This window comes from Panthera leo, chromosome A1 (assembly GCF_018350215.1).
Source record: "Panthera leo isolate Ple1 chromosome A1, P.leo_Ple1_pat1.1, whole genome shotgun sequence".
NCBI lineage: Eukaryota > Metazoa > Chordata > Mammalia > Carnivora > Felidae > Panthera > Panthera leo.
In genome coordinates, this window is record NC_056679.1 from 50942142 (window position 1) to 50958184 (window position 16043).

The 16043-nt window shown below is 36.2% G+C and overlaps 1 protein-coding gene across 13 annotated transcripts in view; it reads right to left on the minus strand.

Moving 5' to 3' along the window:
• The window catches only part of MYCBP2 (MYC binding protein 2), a 283218-nt gene that overhangs the window by 21439 nt on the left and 245736 nt on the right, over window positions 1-16043 (minus strand). For 10 of the 13 annotated variants that reach the window (XM_042928333.1, XM_042928362.1, XM_042928341.1 and 7 more), the window contains 9 exons: window positions 15286-15435; window positions 14178-14338; window positions 12979-13135; window positions 12553-12777; window positions 9848-9913; window positions 8319-8558; window positions 7904-8002; window positions 1319-1399; window positions 53-319 (listed from right to left, as the gene is read on the minus strand). In XM_042928333.1, coding sequence (XP_042784267.1) covers window positions 53-319; window positions 1319-1399; window positions 7904-8002; window positions 8319-8558; window positions 9848-9913; window positions 12553-12777; window positions 12979-13135; window positions 14178-14338; window positions 15286-15435 — 1446 coding nt within the window. Of the gene's footprint in view, window positions 1-52; window positions 320-615; window positions 786-1318; window positions 1400-7903; window positions 8003-8318; window positions 8559-9847; window positions 9914-12552; window positions 12778-12978; window positions 13136-14177; window positions 14339-15285; window positions 15436-16043 lie in introns of those variants that run through there. The other 3 variants (XM_042928386.1, XM_042928302.1, XM_042928370.1) reach the window with 2 other exon arrangements.

The following is a 16043-nucleotide window of genomic DNA, read 5'->3' on the forward strand; positions in this document are numbered from 1 at the left end:
CAATGTTTTGAGGAACAAAGTCAGCCAGAAGGTAAGTGGTGTGAGCAGTCACCTGTCTCTGGACTCGAGGAGATGCTGTGTGGAGCAGTGAAAAGAGATCCTGGAGCAGAGTTAGCTGCTGAGCCAGATACTGCCGGCCCACGTTAGAGCCACTCAGCGCTAAGACCATAGAGAGCAGCTCAAAGCAGTAAGCATCAGAGGAGGCATCTTCATCATTGGGCTGAGAATTGGCATTTTCTTTGCTTGAAATGGCATGTTCCCACTCTTCACGAACTCTGGTGGCTTCCATGCGAATAGCCTGGACGATGTGAGCACACACCTATAAAGACAACATGAAGAAAATGTAAAAACATACTTATGTCAGATTTACTATTTCTACTAAAAAAAAAAGAGACAAGAATATTAGTTGATACTCAATTTAACACTCTTTCTCCCAGTTAATTCTCCATCATGCCATTCTCTTAGCTCATCTTAAAAACAATTAAGGAAAACTCTCAGAACTATGATTAAAAATCTTAATATTTAAATCAACTCCTATGTAGAAACTATTTATATACAAGTTACCAATACCCATACCTGTGGTTTGAGACATCAAACAAAAGCAAATTACCATATTTTATCACTTCTAAGGCATATTTTCCTCCCACATTTTAACATTTTTATTCATAATGTGCTTTATAATTGATGGCATTCACAATGTAATTGGCAGCAAATTTTCGTTTTTTAGTGATACATGAAATAACAGCACATTTTATAACTGGTAGCATTTAAGATTCAATGAAACACTGTTAAAAAGATAAAGCACAGATAAATTTATTTATTTAAGCAAGATTTAATGATGCTGAAAGTTAAAATAATGGGCTAATTTAAAACCGGTATTTTATTAGACTTTTGGAAGACTAGTTTTTGTTACCCAGGTACTACATTATATGAACAATCTAGTACTACTCCATCTCCTTATAATTAAAAATATTAGCAATGATTTAGTTAACACTATAATTGCTCAGAAAAAAAAAAATCAACTGACAAACAAGAAAAGTGGGAAAAGGAACACAGAAAATGCAAATGAAATCTGATATATCTGGATATTTGACACCAAAATGAAACAATCTACCTGAAAATGAGAAATAACAAAGAGCAGCAAGGTAAGAAAGTTAACAATCATAAAATCTTTAAAGTGATGCAGGTATGCCAATATACTAAAGGCAGACACATTCTGCAGGACTATAAAAGAGTCAGCATAAAAAAGTCTCCGTAAATTTTGGAAAATACTTTATACCCTAAAAACAAATGAAAACTGAAATGACAATTTACTAACCTGTTTTTGTAAATTCGTCAGCTTACTCCTGCTGAATATGATTCCGACCATATGTTCTTTCAGGTCAGCGTCTGATGTTGCCTTTTACATAGAAAAAGAGGGGGGGGGACCCAGGCTCTTTGAATAAAATTTGTATATTTGACATCTTAAAGTATCTTGATAAATAACTATTAAGGTTATTTTATAAGATGAATATGTTTTTAAATTGAGGTCTATAACACTAAGACAAAGGATAAAATCTGAAGAAACCACTACTGGCTAAGGTGACTATAAAAATAGCAAAATTTCTGAATTTAAGAAATTCAGAGAAGCATACTACCTTTTCATGAACTTCTTTAATTTATCATTTTGCGTCACTTTGATTAGATCTATTTCTAAACTGTGGATAATCCACATTCAGTTGTTAGAAGAACAATTCAGAAAATGGCATTCAGTTAAAAGGAAAATATCCTAAAAAAACTCTATGATAATGGTGTTCTTAAATTAGGCTAGTCTACCACCACCAGTAATCAAAGAAACAAAGAAGAAAAATAAAGGCTGAAATTTTATAGTGCTTATTACGTGAATGGAACTCTTCTAAGTTACAGATATACAGATGTATAGTTATCAGATATACATATACTCTTATTTAATCTTCACAACAAGCCCATAAGGTAAAGTCTGATTTTCTATTTTACCGGTAAGAAAAGTAAGGCAAGCCACTCCTCTAAGAATAAAAATGACTCTTAGTTTCACATTTCTTAGGACAGAGATAGCTATATGACAATGTAACTCCCACCTTAACAATGAGAAAAAGCTGATAATCTACAAAACCATACATTTTTTTGGTGCCCATCAGACAGCTGAGATTGGCAACCAGGTAAACTAAAATCAAAATAGACAAATCCATATAGCTGGACACTTCAAAACTTTTTCTGTACTTGAAAGAACAAGTAAATGAGCAAACTAACAAAAATCAGTAAAGTTCTCAATAAAGCTTGAACAAAACTATCAACTAAGTTGAACTGATATTAGAAGAAAAGCAGAGTTCATGTTGTTTTCAAGAGCATGTGGACATTCACTAAAATATATTAGTCAGAATTCAAATCTTCACAATTTTAAAAGGCCTGGGGGCGCCTGGGTGGCGCAGTCGGTTAAGCGTCCGACTTCAGCCAGGTCACGATCTCGCGGTCCGTGAGTTCGAGCCCCGCGTCAGGCTCTGGGCTGATGGCTTGGAGCCTGGAGCCTGTTTCCGATTCTGTGTCTCCCTCTCTCTCTGCCCCTCCCCCGTTCATGCTCTGTCTCTCTCTGTCCCAAAAATAAATAAAAAACGTTGAAAAAAAAATTAAAAAAAATAAATAAATAAAAGGCCTGAAATTATACAAAGTATATTCTCTGGCCACAATGAATTAAACTAGAAATTAGTAATAGAAAGCTACCCCCCAAGAAAAATCCCCAAATATTTATAATTAAACAAGAAATGTCTAAATTATCCAGAGGTCAAAGAAGAAATCAAAATGGAAATCAAAAAATATTTTGAACTGAGTGAAATGCTGAATGAAATGAGAAAATATTATAAGCAACACACCAAAATTTCTGACACTCAACCAAAGCAGGGCTAAGAAAATGGCACCATTACTTATATGAGAAAAGAAAGATCTCAAGTCTTTGAAACTAGAAAAAGAAAAAATCAAAAATAAAGCAAACAGATGGAAAGAAGTAATAGAAGAAGACAGCCCTATGTCGATTAAAGAAAGCACACTGGTAGAATAATTCTTTTGCTACTTGAAACACTAGCTAGATTATACATTAACAAATGAATTCCTTTTAGATAGTTACTTTATCTCCTTACTTTTAAATTTCTTTTGTAGTTTTTTTTAAATAGCTTTGAGATATAGTTAACATACTTTACTATTCACTCATTTAAAATGTACAATTCAATGGCTTATAGTATATTCACAGATATGTACAAGCATCACCACAGTTAATTTTAGAGCATTTTCATCACCCCAAAAAGAAACACTGTACCCTTTAGTTATCACTCCCCTAGTTAATATCTTCCTTTTTATTAAAGAAAAATAAACTATGTTTAGGCTAATATTACATAACCACTAATATACATAGCAATATACCAATTATCTTTAATGAATACAAGAAAATGAAAAAAGAAAAATATATAAGAATATCCATTCTGATAAAAATTCTCAGAGCATTTACAAAAAATCTATAGTTAACATTATACTTAATGGTGAAAGACTGAATCCTTCCTAGTAAGATCCAGAAAAGGCAAAGATGTCTGATTTCACCACTTTTATTCAACATAGTACTGAAAGGCTTAGCCATTGCACTAACACAAGAAAAGAAATTTAAGGCATATAGGCTGGAAAGGCAGAATAAAACCAACTTTCTTTGCAGACAACATGATTATCTATGAAGAGAATCCCAAAAATTCTACAAAAAGGCTTCTAGAACTAACAAGGAAATTTAAGATCACAGAAGTTTAATACACAAAAGCCAACTGTATTTTTATATACTAGAAATGAACTGGAAAGTGAAATAAGAATACCATTTACAGTAGCATCAAAAACAATTATTATTTAGGGATTATTATAATTATTTAGGGATCAATTTATTAAAAACATTTCTTTTAAAGTTTATTTTGAGAGAGACAGAGATAGTGTGAGTAGGGGAGGGGCAGACAGAAAAAGGGAGAGAGAGAATCCCAAGCAGGTTCCGTGCTGCCAGCACAGAGCCTAACTTGGGGCTTGAACTCATGAAACCATGAGCTCGTGACTTGTGCTGAAACCAAGAGTCAGACGCTTAACTGATGAGCCATGCGTGTGCCCTTAGGGATCAATTTAATAAGAAGTGGCCAGGACCTGTACACTGAACTTACATAAAACACTGCTGACAAAAACTAAAGAAGATCTAGATAAATGGAGAAATATATCATGTTCATCCCTGGATAGGAAGACTCAGTATTACTAAGATATCCATTCTCCCCAACTGACCTAACAATTTGGTACAATTCCAATAACATTTCAGGTTGGTTTTTTGTTTTTGATTTTTCGGAAGGGGAAAAAACTACCAAGTTGGTTCTAAGCTTTATATGGAAATATAAAGGCACAAGAATAGCCGAAATAACTAAAAACAGAACCGTGGTGGAAACTGATTTCATGATTTTCTGTAAGCTGCAGTAATCAAGACAGTCTGCTGTTGCTTTAAGAATATATATACAGATCAATGGAAAAGAGTAGAGACTACAAAAATAGACCTACATGTTTATGGTGAATTTGTTATTGATAAAGGGCAGTCTTTTCAACAAATGGTGGTGGAACAACTGGGTATCTACAGGCAAAAATAAATAAAACTCAACCCTTATCTCACACCTTATAGAGAAAAATTAACTTAAAAGGTACATAGCTATAAACAAAAGAATTAAAACTCTAATGTTTCTAGAAGAAAATCTTTGTGACATTAAGTTTTAGATAAGATACAAAGATCCTAAGTCATTAAGAAAAAAACAGGGGTGCCTGGGTGGCTCAGTCGGTTAAGCGTCCAACTTTGGCTCAGGTCATGATCTCACAGTTCAGGTTCGAGCCCCGCATCAGGCTCTGTGCTGACAGCTGAGTCTGAGGCCTGCTTCGGATTCTGTGTCTCCCTCTCTCTCTGCCCCTCCCCCGCTCGTACTCCATCTCAAAAAATAAACATTAAAAAAAAAAAAAGAAAAAACAGATAAACTGTAGTTTATCAAAATTATAAACTTCTGTTTCATGAAAGATAAACCACCAAGTAGGAGAAAATATTTGAAAACACACTGGCTAAAGAGCCTTTATCCTCAATATATAAAAAAATCTTACAACCCAGTAATACAAACAGCCTGATATAAAAAAATATAAGTAAAAGATTTGAACAGATGCTTCACTAATAAAGTAATGGGGATGGCAAATAAGCACTTGAAAATTTACTCAACATTATTAATCCTCAGAGAAATTCATATTAAAACCACAATGAGATACTACTTCATATTTGCTGCAATGGCTAAAATTAAAAAGAGTGACAATACCAAGTACTGTTGAGAATGTGGATCAATTGGAAATCTCATACACTGCCAGTAAAAATGTAAAATGGCTCAATCACTTTGGAAAAAGTTTAGCAGTTTCTTATAAAGTTAAACATACACTTACCATACAACCCATCAATCCTACTTATAGGTATCTACCCAAGAGAAAGAAAGTGTCCCCATACAAAAATCTGTACACAAATGTTCACAGTAGCTTAATTAATAATAGCCAAATAGAAGAAACAACCCAAATATCCATCATAAGGTCAAAGGATAAACAAATACTGCTAATTCCATACAATGGAATTCTTCTCAGCAACCAAAAGAAACAACTACTGACACATGCTCCTCCATGGATGAATCTCAGAATCATTATATCAAGTGAAAGAAAGCTGATGCAAAGGTTATATTCTATATGGTTCCGTTTATATGACATCTGGGAAAAGGCAACATTACACGGGCAGAAAATAGTTTAGTGGTTGCCAGGGTCTATGCGTGAGGTGAGGGGACAGACTGTAAAGGACCAGGAGGGAAATTTTGAGTGATGTGTCTTACTATTTATTTATTTATTTATTTATTTTTACATTTATTTATTTTTGAGACAGAGAGGGACAGAGCATGAACGGGGGAGGGTCAGAGAGAGAGGGAGACACAGAATCTGAAACAGGCTCCAGGCTCTGAGCCGTCAGCACAGAGCCCGATGCGGGGCTCGAACTCACGGACCGTGAGATCATGACCTGAGCTGAAGTCGGTTGCCCAACCGATTGAGCCACCCAGGTGCCCCGAGTGATGTGTCTTAAAACTTCATTGTGATGATGATTTTACTGCTCTATATGTTGGTCAAAAGTCATTGAACAATACAGTTTAAAAGGATCAGTGTTTTCTGTATGCAAATTTTACTTCAAACACCTGACTTAAAAAATGATTCTCTTAACAACTGTGCTATTTCATGGGCATCTTACCACTAGCATTAACTTTCCCCATCAACCTTAGCATCCCAACATATACTCTCCTACTATTAGACCAGCCTCTTCAATGAGTCTGCTCCCATCGCCTCTGTCAATCTAACTTTCACCCATTCCCTTTTAGGTCCAATTCACATCCAGCACCTACCAACACCCTTCTCTGACCACTCCAGGGCACAATACTTTCAACATACTCTGAAAACCTATGACATGTGCAATTTTTTCATGTACATAAAAAATTGATTATATGCTATATAGTATCCCTATTGATTTCTTTTTTTGGGGTGTGTGAACGTTTCATATCTAAGAACAGACACAAACTTTCTGAGGGCTTGGTACCAATTACCACAATTATTTAGCACAAAATTGCCATTTGTTAAAATTCAGCTGATTTAATGAATAGTCACATAGTCGTGTAGTCCTTCAAATGGTATCTCCAAAGGACGCTGAAAGAAACAACCAGAGTTTATAAAACCTTATTTTCTACAGAACCCAAACTGAATGATGTAGATGACTTAGACATTACTATATCAGAAGGCTCAGGGCTAGACCAGGTAAGTCCTTGAAATTATCTTTCAAAGGGCTGCCAAGGTGATTATCTGTAACATCTAAAGATATAAGAATATCGAGACCAGTCAGGGTTGACCTCTCTTTTTGAAAATAGATGAGGTTTTCCCTTAGGGTAGGGCACTTTAGAGTAGACCAAATAAGTAAAGGCAACCGCAGTTTTAAAAAAATTTCAAGGGGTGCCTGCATGGCTCAGTTGGCTAAGTGTCTGACTCTTGATATTGGCTTAGGTCATGATCTCATGGTTCGTGGGATTGAGCCCTGCGTTGGGATCTTTGCTGACAGCATGGAGCCTGCTTGGGATTCTTCCTCTCCCTCTGCTCGTCCTCCCGCTTGCTCGCACACACGTGTTCTATCTTTCTCTCTCAAAATAAAAAGCATAAAAAAGAAAGAAATTTCAAGAACAACATAAAGAACAGGTTCCTCCAGTAAAAATGTACCGAATGCATGTTTGTTTATGCCATGGACACAATGACAAATCAGGTATGTACTTGGTCTTTAAGAAACTATGATTCAGTAGGAGAGGTTAGATACGTGTGCTAATCAACATATGAAAGAAATCAAGAAGAGAGTCCTAGGAATTACTATGAAGTTTAGCAGAAGAAAAACTGCATATTGTTTGGGGGAAATCATAAAGAAGATTCCTGGAGAGGATAGTATTTTTTAACTGGACTATGAAGAACAGATTAAATGGAGGAAATGGAGGAAAGAGAAGATAATTAATCGTACACAGTATAGTAAATGACTAAGCTAATTTTACAAATCCTAACATTTGACACTATAGCCCAAGGTATAGAGCCAAGTTTTGCTGTTACTCACAGTACTAGCTAGATCATATATAAACAGATGATTTTTTTTGATAGTTTCTTCATCTCCTAATTAAAGTAAAAATTAACTTCATAGAAATTAATGTCACATATCCATTAAAATCCATAGTAATAAATGGAATATTTCACTTAACAAAAGAAAATGAAAAACGGAAGTAAATATTTTTAGAATACAAATAAATACATTGTATACTTTTTCCTCTCCTTCAGGTGATGACAATAGTGCTTTTTCCTCTTGCTCTGGTGTAGGCTCAGCATCTCCAGAGATGAGCTTTCCAAATACCTGATAAAGACAGAAATGTGAGAAGGAATCAATGGCAGTAATTACTAGTGTGAAACCTAAAGGATGCATGAGCTAATACTGCAGGTTTTATAATATTACTATGCTGTTCTTGCTATACGCTACTACTTTTAAGAATTAATGAATGCAAAATGAAACATAGGAGTTTAGGGCTAGGAGAAGAAGAGAAAATGGGTCATATGTTTGCCAGCCATCTCTAACAAGCTTTACAAAGTATTCTGTTACCCTTTGGTATCAGCATTGCAGAAGATATGATTTCAGTGTATCGTGTGCTAGAACCTGGAGTGAGGACACTCACCTGAGACGTAATAAGTCTGAACACTCGCAGAGTCTCGGCTTCACAGTTCCTTTGCTGGGCCACGCTGGCTGAAATCTGGCCAGCAATTTTTGTGCTTTCGCCATCCTTCCAGCCCAGGACTTTTACTTGTCGAACTCTCAGTGTATTTTCTGGGCCCTTTAATTCAATCTTGATGATGTGATTATCCCCTCCTGGAAGTTCGCTTGTTACCCAACCAATGTGCCTAGAATCCAGATCAACCTAGCAAACAGAAAAGGGACAGAAACCTGATACAGCCATATCACTCTCTTATCAAGGTCCTAGACTTAGCGCTAATAACTGCAAGCTCAAATAACAAAGACTTGTACGGAGACTAAGGTTTACTGTGTTATTTCACACTGACTATCTTACTTAAGCCTAGTGAGGATAAGTAATACTACAGTAGCTATTATACAGGTGAAGTGAGGTTAACCCAGGTTGAAGGATTCTCAGTAAGACATGGAGCTGAGAATTAAAATACAGGTCTGATTACTTTCCATGCACAAGTTATGTTAAGTAAAATCATTAAAACAATTCATGTGACTGTCCTTTCCCTAATCTGACTGAGGAGAAATACAAGATCAGCACGAGGTCCTGTTTTGTGCATCTTCACATTTAACCACCATTTAAAGATAACCATGTTTTGTTGTTTTTTAAAGATAGATAAGCATATTTGATGTGCAGTTACTTAATATGTTCTGCTTCTGAAGAAAAATTATATAATAGGTAACTGCATATTTGTGATTCCTGATTTCACTGAAAATGTAACTTTTCAAGGATTAAATTTCAATGCACTATGAAATGGTTTTTGACACTATTCACTTGATAAAATGAAAACATTAATTGATAATGTCAATTTTCTAGAAAAATCATTAAGCATAAATACTATCTCACTGAACAGAAGTATTTCCCCAAATTCTTTTAGCCTTTTAAACAAAATTTATTATTTGTTTAATCCAAAATTTCAATTTATTCTTTCAATATGATTTGAAAAACAAAACAAGTAGTCAACATATATGGGATAACAGCTTTGATAAAGTTTCACTAACACAAGTGAGTTTATATAGAATGCCCAAATACAACCTAACTTGTTTCTAAAGTTCATTTGTAAATTGACTTGCAGCCTGGATTTAGTTGCACTGTTGTGATAGATTTTCAGGCTAGAGGACAACAATCTACATTTTAACCTGAAGTGTAGGTGTTAATTGTGAATGGGATTTGTGATGCATTTTAAGGTGCCCTGAATCTTTCTTTGTAAGGGAGCAGGAGGCAGAGTAGAGGACTGTAGGTATAGTATAATCGATCGTGACAGGAGAGCATTTAGGACACTATCGGCTATTAGCACAGGGATGGTTGTAAATGTTCCTGTATCTGGACTATTTGTCGGTTCAGTGTTTTGTAAACAGATGAGTTCCTAGAATACTTTGGTAGCATGCCGAAATTAGAATTTAACAGAGGAGGCTGAGAAGAATTTCTCTCTAGGTAACATTTAATGACAAAATTTTAATTACCTGTTTTATTCTGCACAAATCTTCTACTGCTTTGCCAGTTAAGAAGGTCATTGAGGTAACTTTATTCTAAAACAGACAATGCATAACAATTATTCTTCCATATTCCTGCTACTGAATTTATAATGATTTCTTTTTTTTTTTTTCAACGTTTTTTATTTATTTTTGGGACAGAGAGAGACAGAGCATGAACGGGGGAGGGGCAGAGAGAGAGGGAGACACAGAATCGGAAACAGGCTCCAGGCTCCGAGCCATCAGCCCAGAGCCTGACGCGGGGCTCGAACTCACGGACCGCGAGATCGTGACCTGGCTGAAGCCGGACGCTTAACCCACTGCGCCACCCAGGCGCCCCTATAATGATTTCTTACAGCCTACTGATATCACATCAACTCTTCTGTATGTCTGTCATGGATTCTTCCTAACTGATCTCACTCCATCTGCCCAACCAACCACATTCTTTTTTTTTTTTTTTTTTAATTTTTTAATGTTTATTTATTTTTTGAGAGAGAGACAGAGTATGAGTGGGGGAGGGGCAGAGAGAGAGAGAGGGAGACACAGAATCTGAAGCAGCCTCCAGGCTCTGAGCTGTCAGCACACAGCCCAACGTGGGGCTCGAACCCACAAGCTGTGAGATCATGACCTGAGCCGAAGTCAGATGCTTAACTGACTGGGCCACCCAGGTCAGGTGCTCCCCCTGCCCCTCAAGCAACCACATTCTTACAACTCCAGTCTTGTCTCGTTCTCACAAATTCTACCTTCAGTCTCCATGGGCTCTGAAAGAAAAGCTTGGCATTCCTTCTTTCTATCCAAAGTCTAAAGATTTAAATTCTATCTCTATCATGAGACTTTCCAACAACTCTGCTTTCACTCTTGTCTCCACTCCCTAACAAACACTCCTGACTATCACAATGTACCAAGACTGTCTTACAGCCTTGGAGAAGGACATATGAGAATGATGGGTTCTGTCCTCTTGACACACTAGGGAAGGAGCATTAGCAAACAAAATAAATGTCAAACAGAAGTTCAGTGTCATTAGGTACCAAAAAGATCATGCTAGTACTAGAGCCAGAGACCTTAAGGTTGAATAAGCTTTATGCAAAGCACATCAGGAAACAGATTAACACATTAATTCCTTGGAGCATTGCATACTTTAAGCGCTCTAGGTCGATGCAATTCAAACAACTGCCATGTATAAGGCACTGGTGGTAAGACAGGCTGGGGATACACAGGTACATAAGCCTCAAGGATACACAGAACTTAGAGGAGGTTTCTTAAAAGGAAAGCACATGTCAGCTTATCTACTGGGGATTTTAAAATGAATATTGCTATGATTATCTCCCTAAAAGGGAAAATTGTCAAACTGATTGGAATCATTGTTCTGAGGGAGAGTATGTCCTGGCTTAAAATATACCATGAGTCAAAGATAACTTTGTACTGAACAGTAAGTTCTAGCTAGAAAAATGTTTTGATTTATTACACCTGACTTTCTAGTAAGATAAAGTACTTGTACAAATTGAAATTCTTGGCTCTGAAAAGGAGGTACGCTTATATTAGCTACGCCCCTTCTTCTTATTCACCGCCACGGAAGCACTGCAGCTGCACTTATGGACAGGAGTTGGGGGTGGCTGCAGATGGCGAGGAGTGTTCTGACTGCAGACTGGGCTTCTCAGGTTGGCATTCTATCGAGGTTACCCAAGACCCAACCCCATCACTCTGTCTTCCTGGGAAAGGAAATGTGTGAATGGGATAGGAGCAGCTTGGCAACAGTCAGAGGGGAGTTATAATACTGTATCTGTTAGCAAGCCACATCCATTCTTTTTTCTTTTTTAAATTTTTACTTAAAATTTTTTTTGATGTTTATTTTTGAGAGAGAGAGAGAGAGAGTGACAGAAAGTGAATGGGGGAGGGGCAGAGAGAGGGAGACACAGAATCTGAAGCAGGCTCTGAAGCAAGCCACATCCATTCTGAGGGAAAAAACTCTAAGGAGTATCCTTCCCCAGGAATGGGGGGAGAAGCACGTGAGTTTGGCAGCTGGTATCTTCTTGGTTCTTAACACTCAAGTAAACAGGACTCTTTTCCCATTATTTAGTGCCTTTTGTAAAGGAGTGCTTAATTCAGTTGAAACATGTGAACAGGCTAGTGCTAGGGAGAATACAAATTATGATCATTTAGGTTAGTCTAGAAACCCCACCACCATCATCAAGACAGCTAAGGGTGAAGGCTAGAAATTGAAAGCTAATTACATGATAAGTCAAAGTGTATTCAGTGCCATCAGAGTAATAGAAAGAAGAATGTAGAGAAGGGAAAGAATAATTTTTATAGAAGAGGTACCGGGAGAAGATTTCTCTGCTGGTCTTTTGAGATTTTGGGAGAATCTGATAGGCAGAGTTTAAGGGGAGGACTTCCAGGCCAAGAGAATAGCTTAAACAAGGGGATGGAGGTAGGCAATTACAGAGGAGACATTTATTCTGCTTAGCTGTAGCCAGGATGTATTTGTAATCACACCTCTTTTTAGAACTGGTATTCCATAGTGCCCCTAGTCCTATTAATCTGTTTTTAGACGTAAGATTTACTTGGGAAATATAAAAATGCTGTTTGGTCAGTGAAATTCCACATGAAAATCTTTTTGCTAAACTTAGAAGGATAGGGCATGGTAACTGAAGGTCTGAAAAGAACTAATGAGCCACAAATTAAGTTTTCTTTCTTACCCCTAGATCTCGGGAATTATCCACATGGACAGATACATAGCGGGCATTGATTCCTTTTACACAGTTGATGGTGATGTTCTTAGTTTTGTTTTTATCCTCATCTCCTGATTCCCAAAAGGTTTCCGTAGAACCATCTGTCAAACTGCCAATCATGGCAGGTCGGCTTGAAGTTTTTATGTCAACAATGCTGGTTAAGTCCTTTAAGCACATTACTATGCACAATTCCTACCAGAAACAAATGTTTTCACATTATTACATGTTTTAGATTATTACAACACTGAAATGGAAATCTTTCACGATAATAAAACAAAAGATGTGAGGTAAGAAATGAAATGAATCAAACTGTTTATGAGTGACTTTCAGTTTCTGCTTGTATACATCGTTGAATATTAACAGGGTAACACAGGACAACTTTCAATGACTGACCTGACTCATCGCTTCAAAGCCAGACTGGATACTGATGCTAAAACTTTCTTCACTGTCTCCATCATCTGATTTTGACAGAATATTGTTAATGTGATGAAAGACATTACTCTGATGGAGGAACTGGTGATCAGATTGCTTGAATTTCAGACTCCAGCACCTAAAAAGGTATAAGCAAGGTATTAAATAATTCCTAAGGAATTCCTGGGAAAGCACTCTGTAGTTAAGATTTTTTAAAATCTTAATATTCTAGGGAAAAAACAGAAATAGAAAAAAAATCAGGGAATAGTATCACCGCCTTTTTGTGAGCAATAAAGGTAATTTCTTTGGAATAGGGTAAGACCTAAGGAAAGTTCACTCATTCTACATATAGAAAAACTGGATACATGAACGTCAAGGGTACAGAAGCAAAAAAGGTAATAAATCAATCTTGCAGACAGACAAGTGTGACCTCAACCAAAACAAGCCTCTCAAATTTATTAGTGTTACAATTCTATACTAATTCATCAGAGTTATATATACTCTGATATATAACACATCCTGTACTTCAAAAATCTTTTTAGGAGGAATCACAATCTCCCCTCTACCAGTCTTTAGGGATGTGGGTAGCCAAAATTCACTCCAACAATCTACAGTTTATAAAAACCAGTGGAGCATTTTTTATACGTGCGGTCCAGTGTGAAGATCTGATGACAAGGTTCACAATGTAGAAGTAATGTGAAAATCGCAGCAGTCTCAGACTTAAAAGTAGGTAATGTTCCTCAAGGTAGTTTTAGGCTACCTTACATATAACAGAGGTTTCACTTTTCTTAAAATTCTCTTCAATTCAAAAACCCTATTTTGATTTCTGTTTCTGAGATTTCATTCTCCTTCTCCCTTTTGTGACAGTTAAGATTGCTACTCTTGGGTAGCACTGAGACAAGTTACTTGAGATAGAAGAGGGGCAAAAGTGAGGAAAACTGTTACAGACTGGGCTAATTTAGAGCACTAAGTAATGTATTATCCTCGATTTACAGAGGGGCAAACAGGTGTGAGCCAAGGAGGAAATTCCAGATTAAGACAGTAATGAGGGAAGCACCATTCACATAATGTAGAGATTCTTTGTATCTTAGTATTTAAAAGGTGTTTTGAGCATCTCGAGCTTTGAATACTACATAAAATCTCTTCTCCAACATACCCAGAATACTGAGATATACAATTACCTTAGGGCCATTTGCTGTAATGAACTGCCACTGGGGAGAGACATCATAAGATCGGAGATAGTTTGAAGTAAGCGGTGAAATGTGTGTGGTAAAGGATGAGCAGCTTCACCCGCAATCACTATATCTGAGAGTGGATGTTCGCATACTCTCGTGTCTTTCTCCTAAGACAGAAATTGAAAGCAGGTTGATCAGTCTGTATGCTGGAAGGAACTTTCCCCACAAAAAAATATGTGTACTTAAAAGTGTTATGTATACTTTAAAGACAGTCATGTAACAGAAATGTAAACAATAAAACCAAAATCAAAGTATACCCAAACACACATTCAGATTAACTAATTATGTTTGTATTATCTTTTAGGGAAAAAGTGATGCAGTCACTTATAAATAAAATCACCAACCGAATACTGTATCTGTATCAATTTTAGTGTGCTCACAATCTCCTAGCAGGGTAACTCTGAACGTGTATGCCGGAACTAAGTCTCACCCAAACTGCTGACCCACAGAGTTGTCAGCCAATAGGAAACTGTTTTCATCCATTGAGTTTTAGGGTGGTCTGTTATGCAGGAATATTTAGTTGTGAAAGGTGTGAAACAATCTCACACTGTAATTGTGGATTTTTTTTTCCCTCTTTTTCCTTGCAGTTCTGTCAATTTTTACTTAATAGTTTTAAGGCTATATGATTAGATACATACATGTTTAGAAAATGGTTTTTGTAGAAACCATTTTCATCCCTACTAATAATTTCGTCTTAAGAGCTATAACAACTTTCATGTCCCTACAGATTATCACTTTCACTCTCTGCCAACTTATAGCAATGTTGTAGAGTAGACAGATATTCTCTATAATAATGTTGCCCTGTTTACCTGTCTTATACAGTACTATAACAGTATACATCTTTCAGTTCATTGCTTCATGACAATAGTATTTAGGGAGGAATCAGTCACTAAGTATAGTGACTATGTTGCTCAATAGCACTGAAATTTTATTCTTGCCTTTTAGCTTATATAATCTGTGTGTGAACTCATGCATATTATTATAGGATCTGAAGGTGGTCCTACTCTTCTATAAAAATATAGACAAATTTGAAAAACCCAAAAATCTCACTTACTTGTTCTGCATTTTCTTTGTTTGTTTTATTTTCCTCATCCTCTTCTTCCTCTGGTTCCACTGGAGCAGGAGTCAATGATGCCACAAAATGCCACAGAATATCATGTAGAGAAGTCGTCTGGATGACATTACACAGAAGCCAGTTGAAAGCCTGAATAAATGAAGGTTAAATGAGTCAAAGATAAAAAAAAAAAGGTGGGACTAAAAACTGCAGAACCCTCCTTACTCAGAAACAAAGTATCTCCACTAAGTGTTTCAAGGAAAGATACTATAAAAACATCTGACCTTCATTTCATTAAAAACACAATGAACTTGAAATAGTCAATAATTTTGGTCCGGATTAAAAACATAATAGGGAAAATAATATCTATAAAATGTAATACAGAAATATTTTTTCAAACCACTTTTTATTTCAAACTTTCATCTTCATATTAATTTGCTGAAGCACATTTTTCCCCAACTTGTACTTTGGATAAACAGCTTTTTTTTCAAGCTCTACCAAGCTATCATTAACTTAAATATATTTATATTGTTCCCATTAATCAAGTGGCAGGTTATTTATTATAATGCCCATGACAAAGACAAAAGATTTACTATACATAAAAATACAACATCTAGCGATCCTGTCATTTCCAGAGAATAGACTCAGAAAAATTATTATGGTTAAATTTATAACTGAAAAGCTCTACTTTTCATCCCCTTTTCATGATTCTTTTAACTGAAATGACATCATCATTACAAAAGCTTTTTAAAAAGACA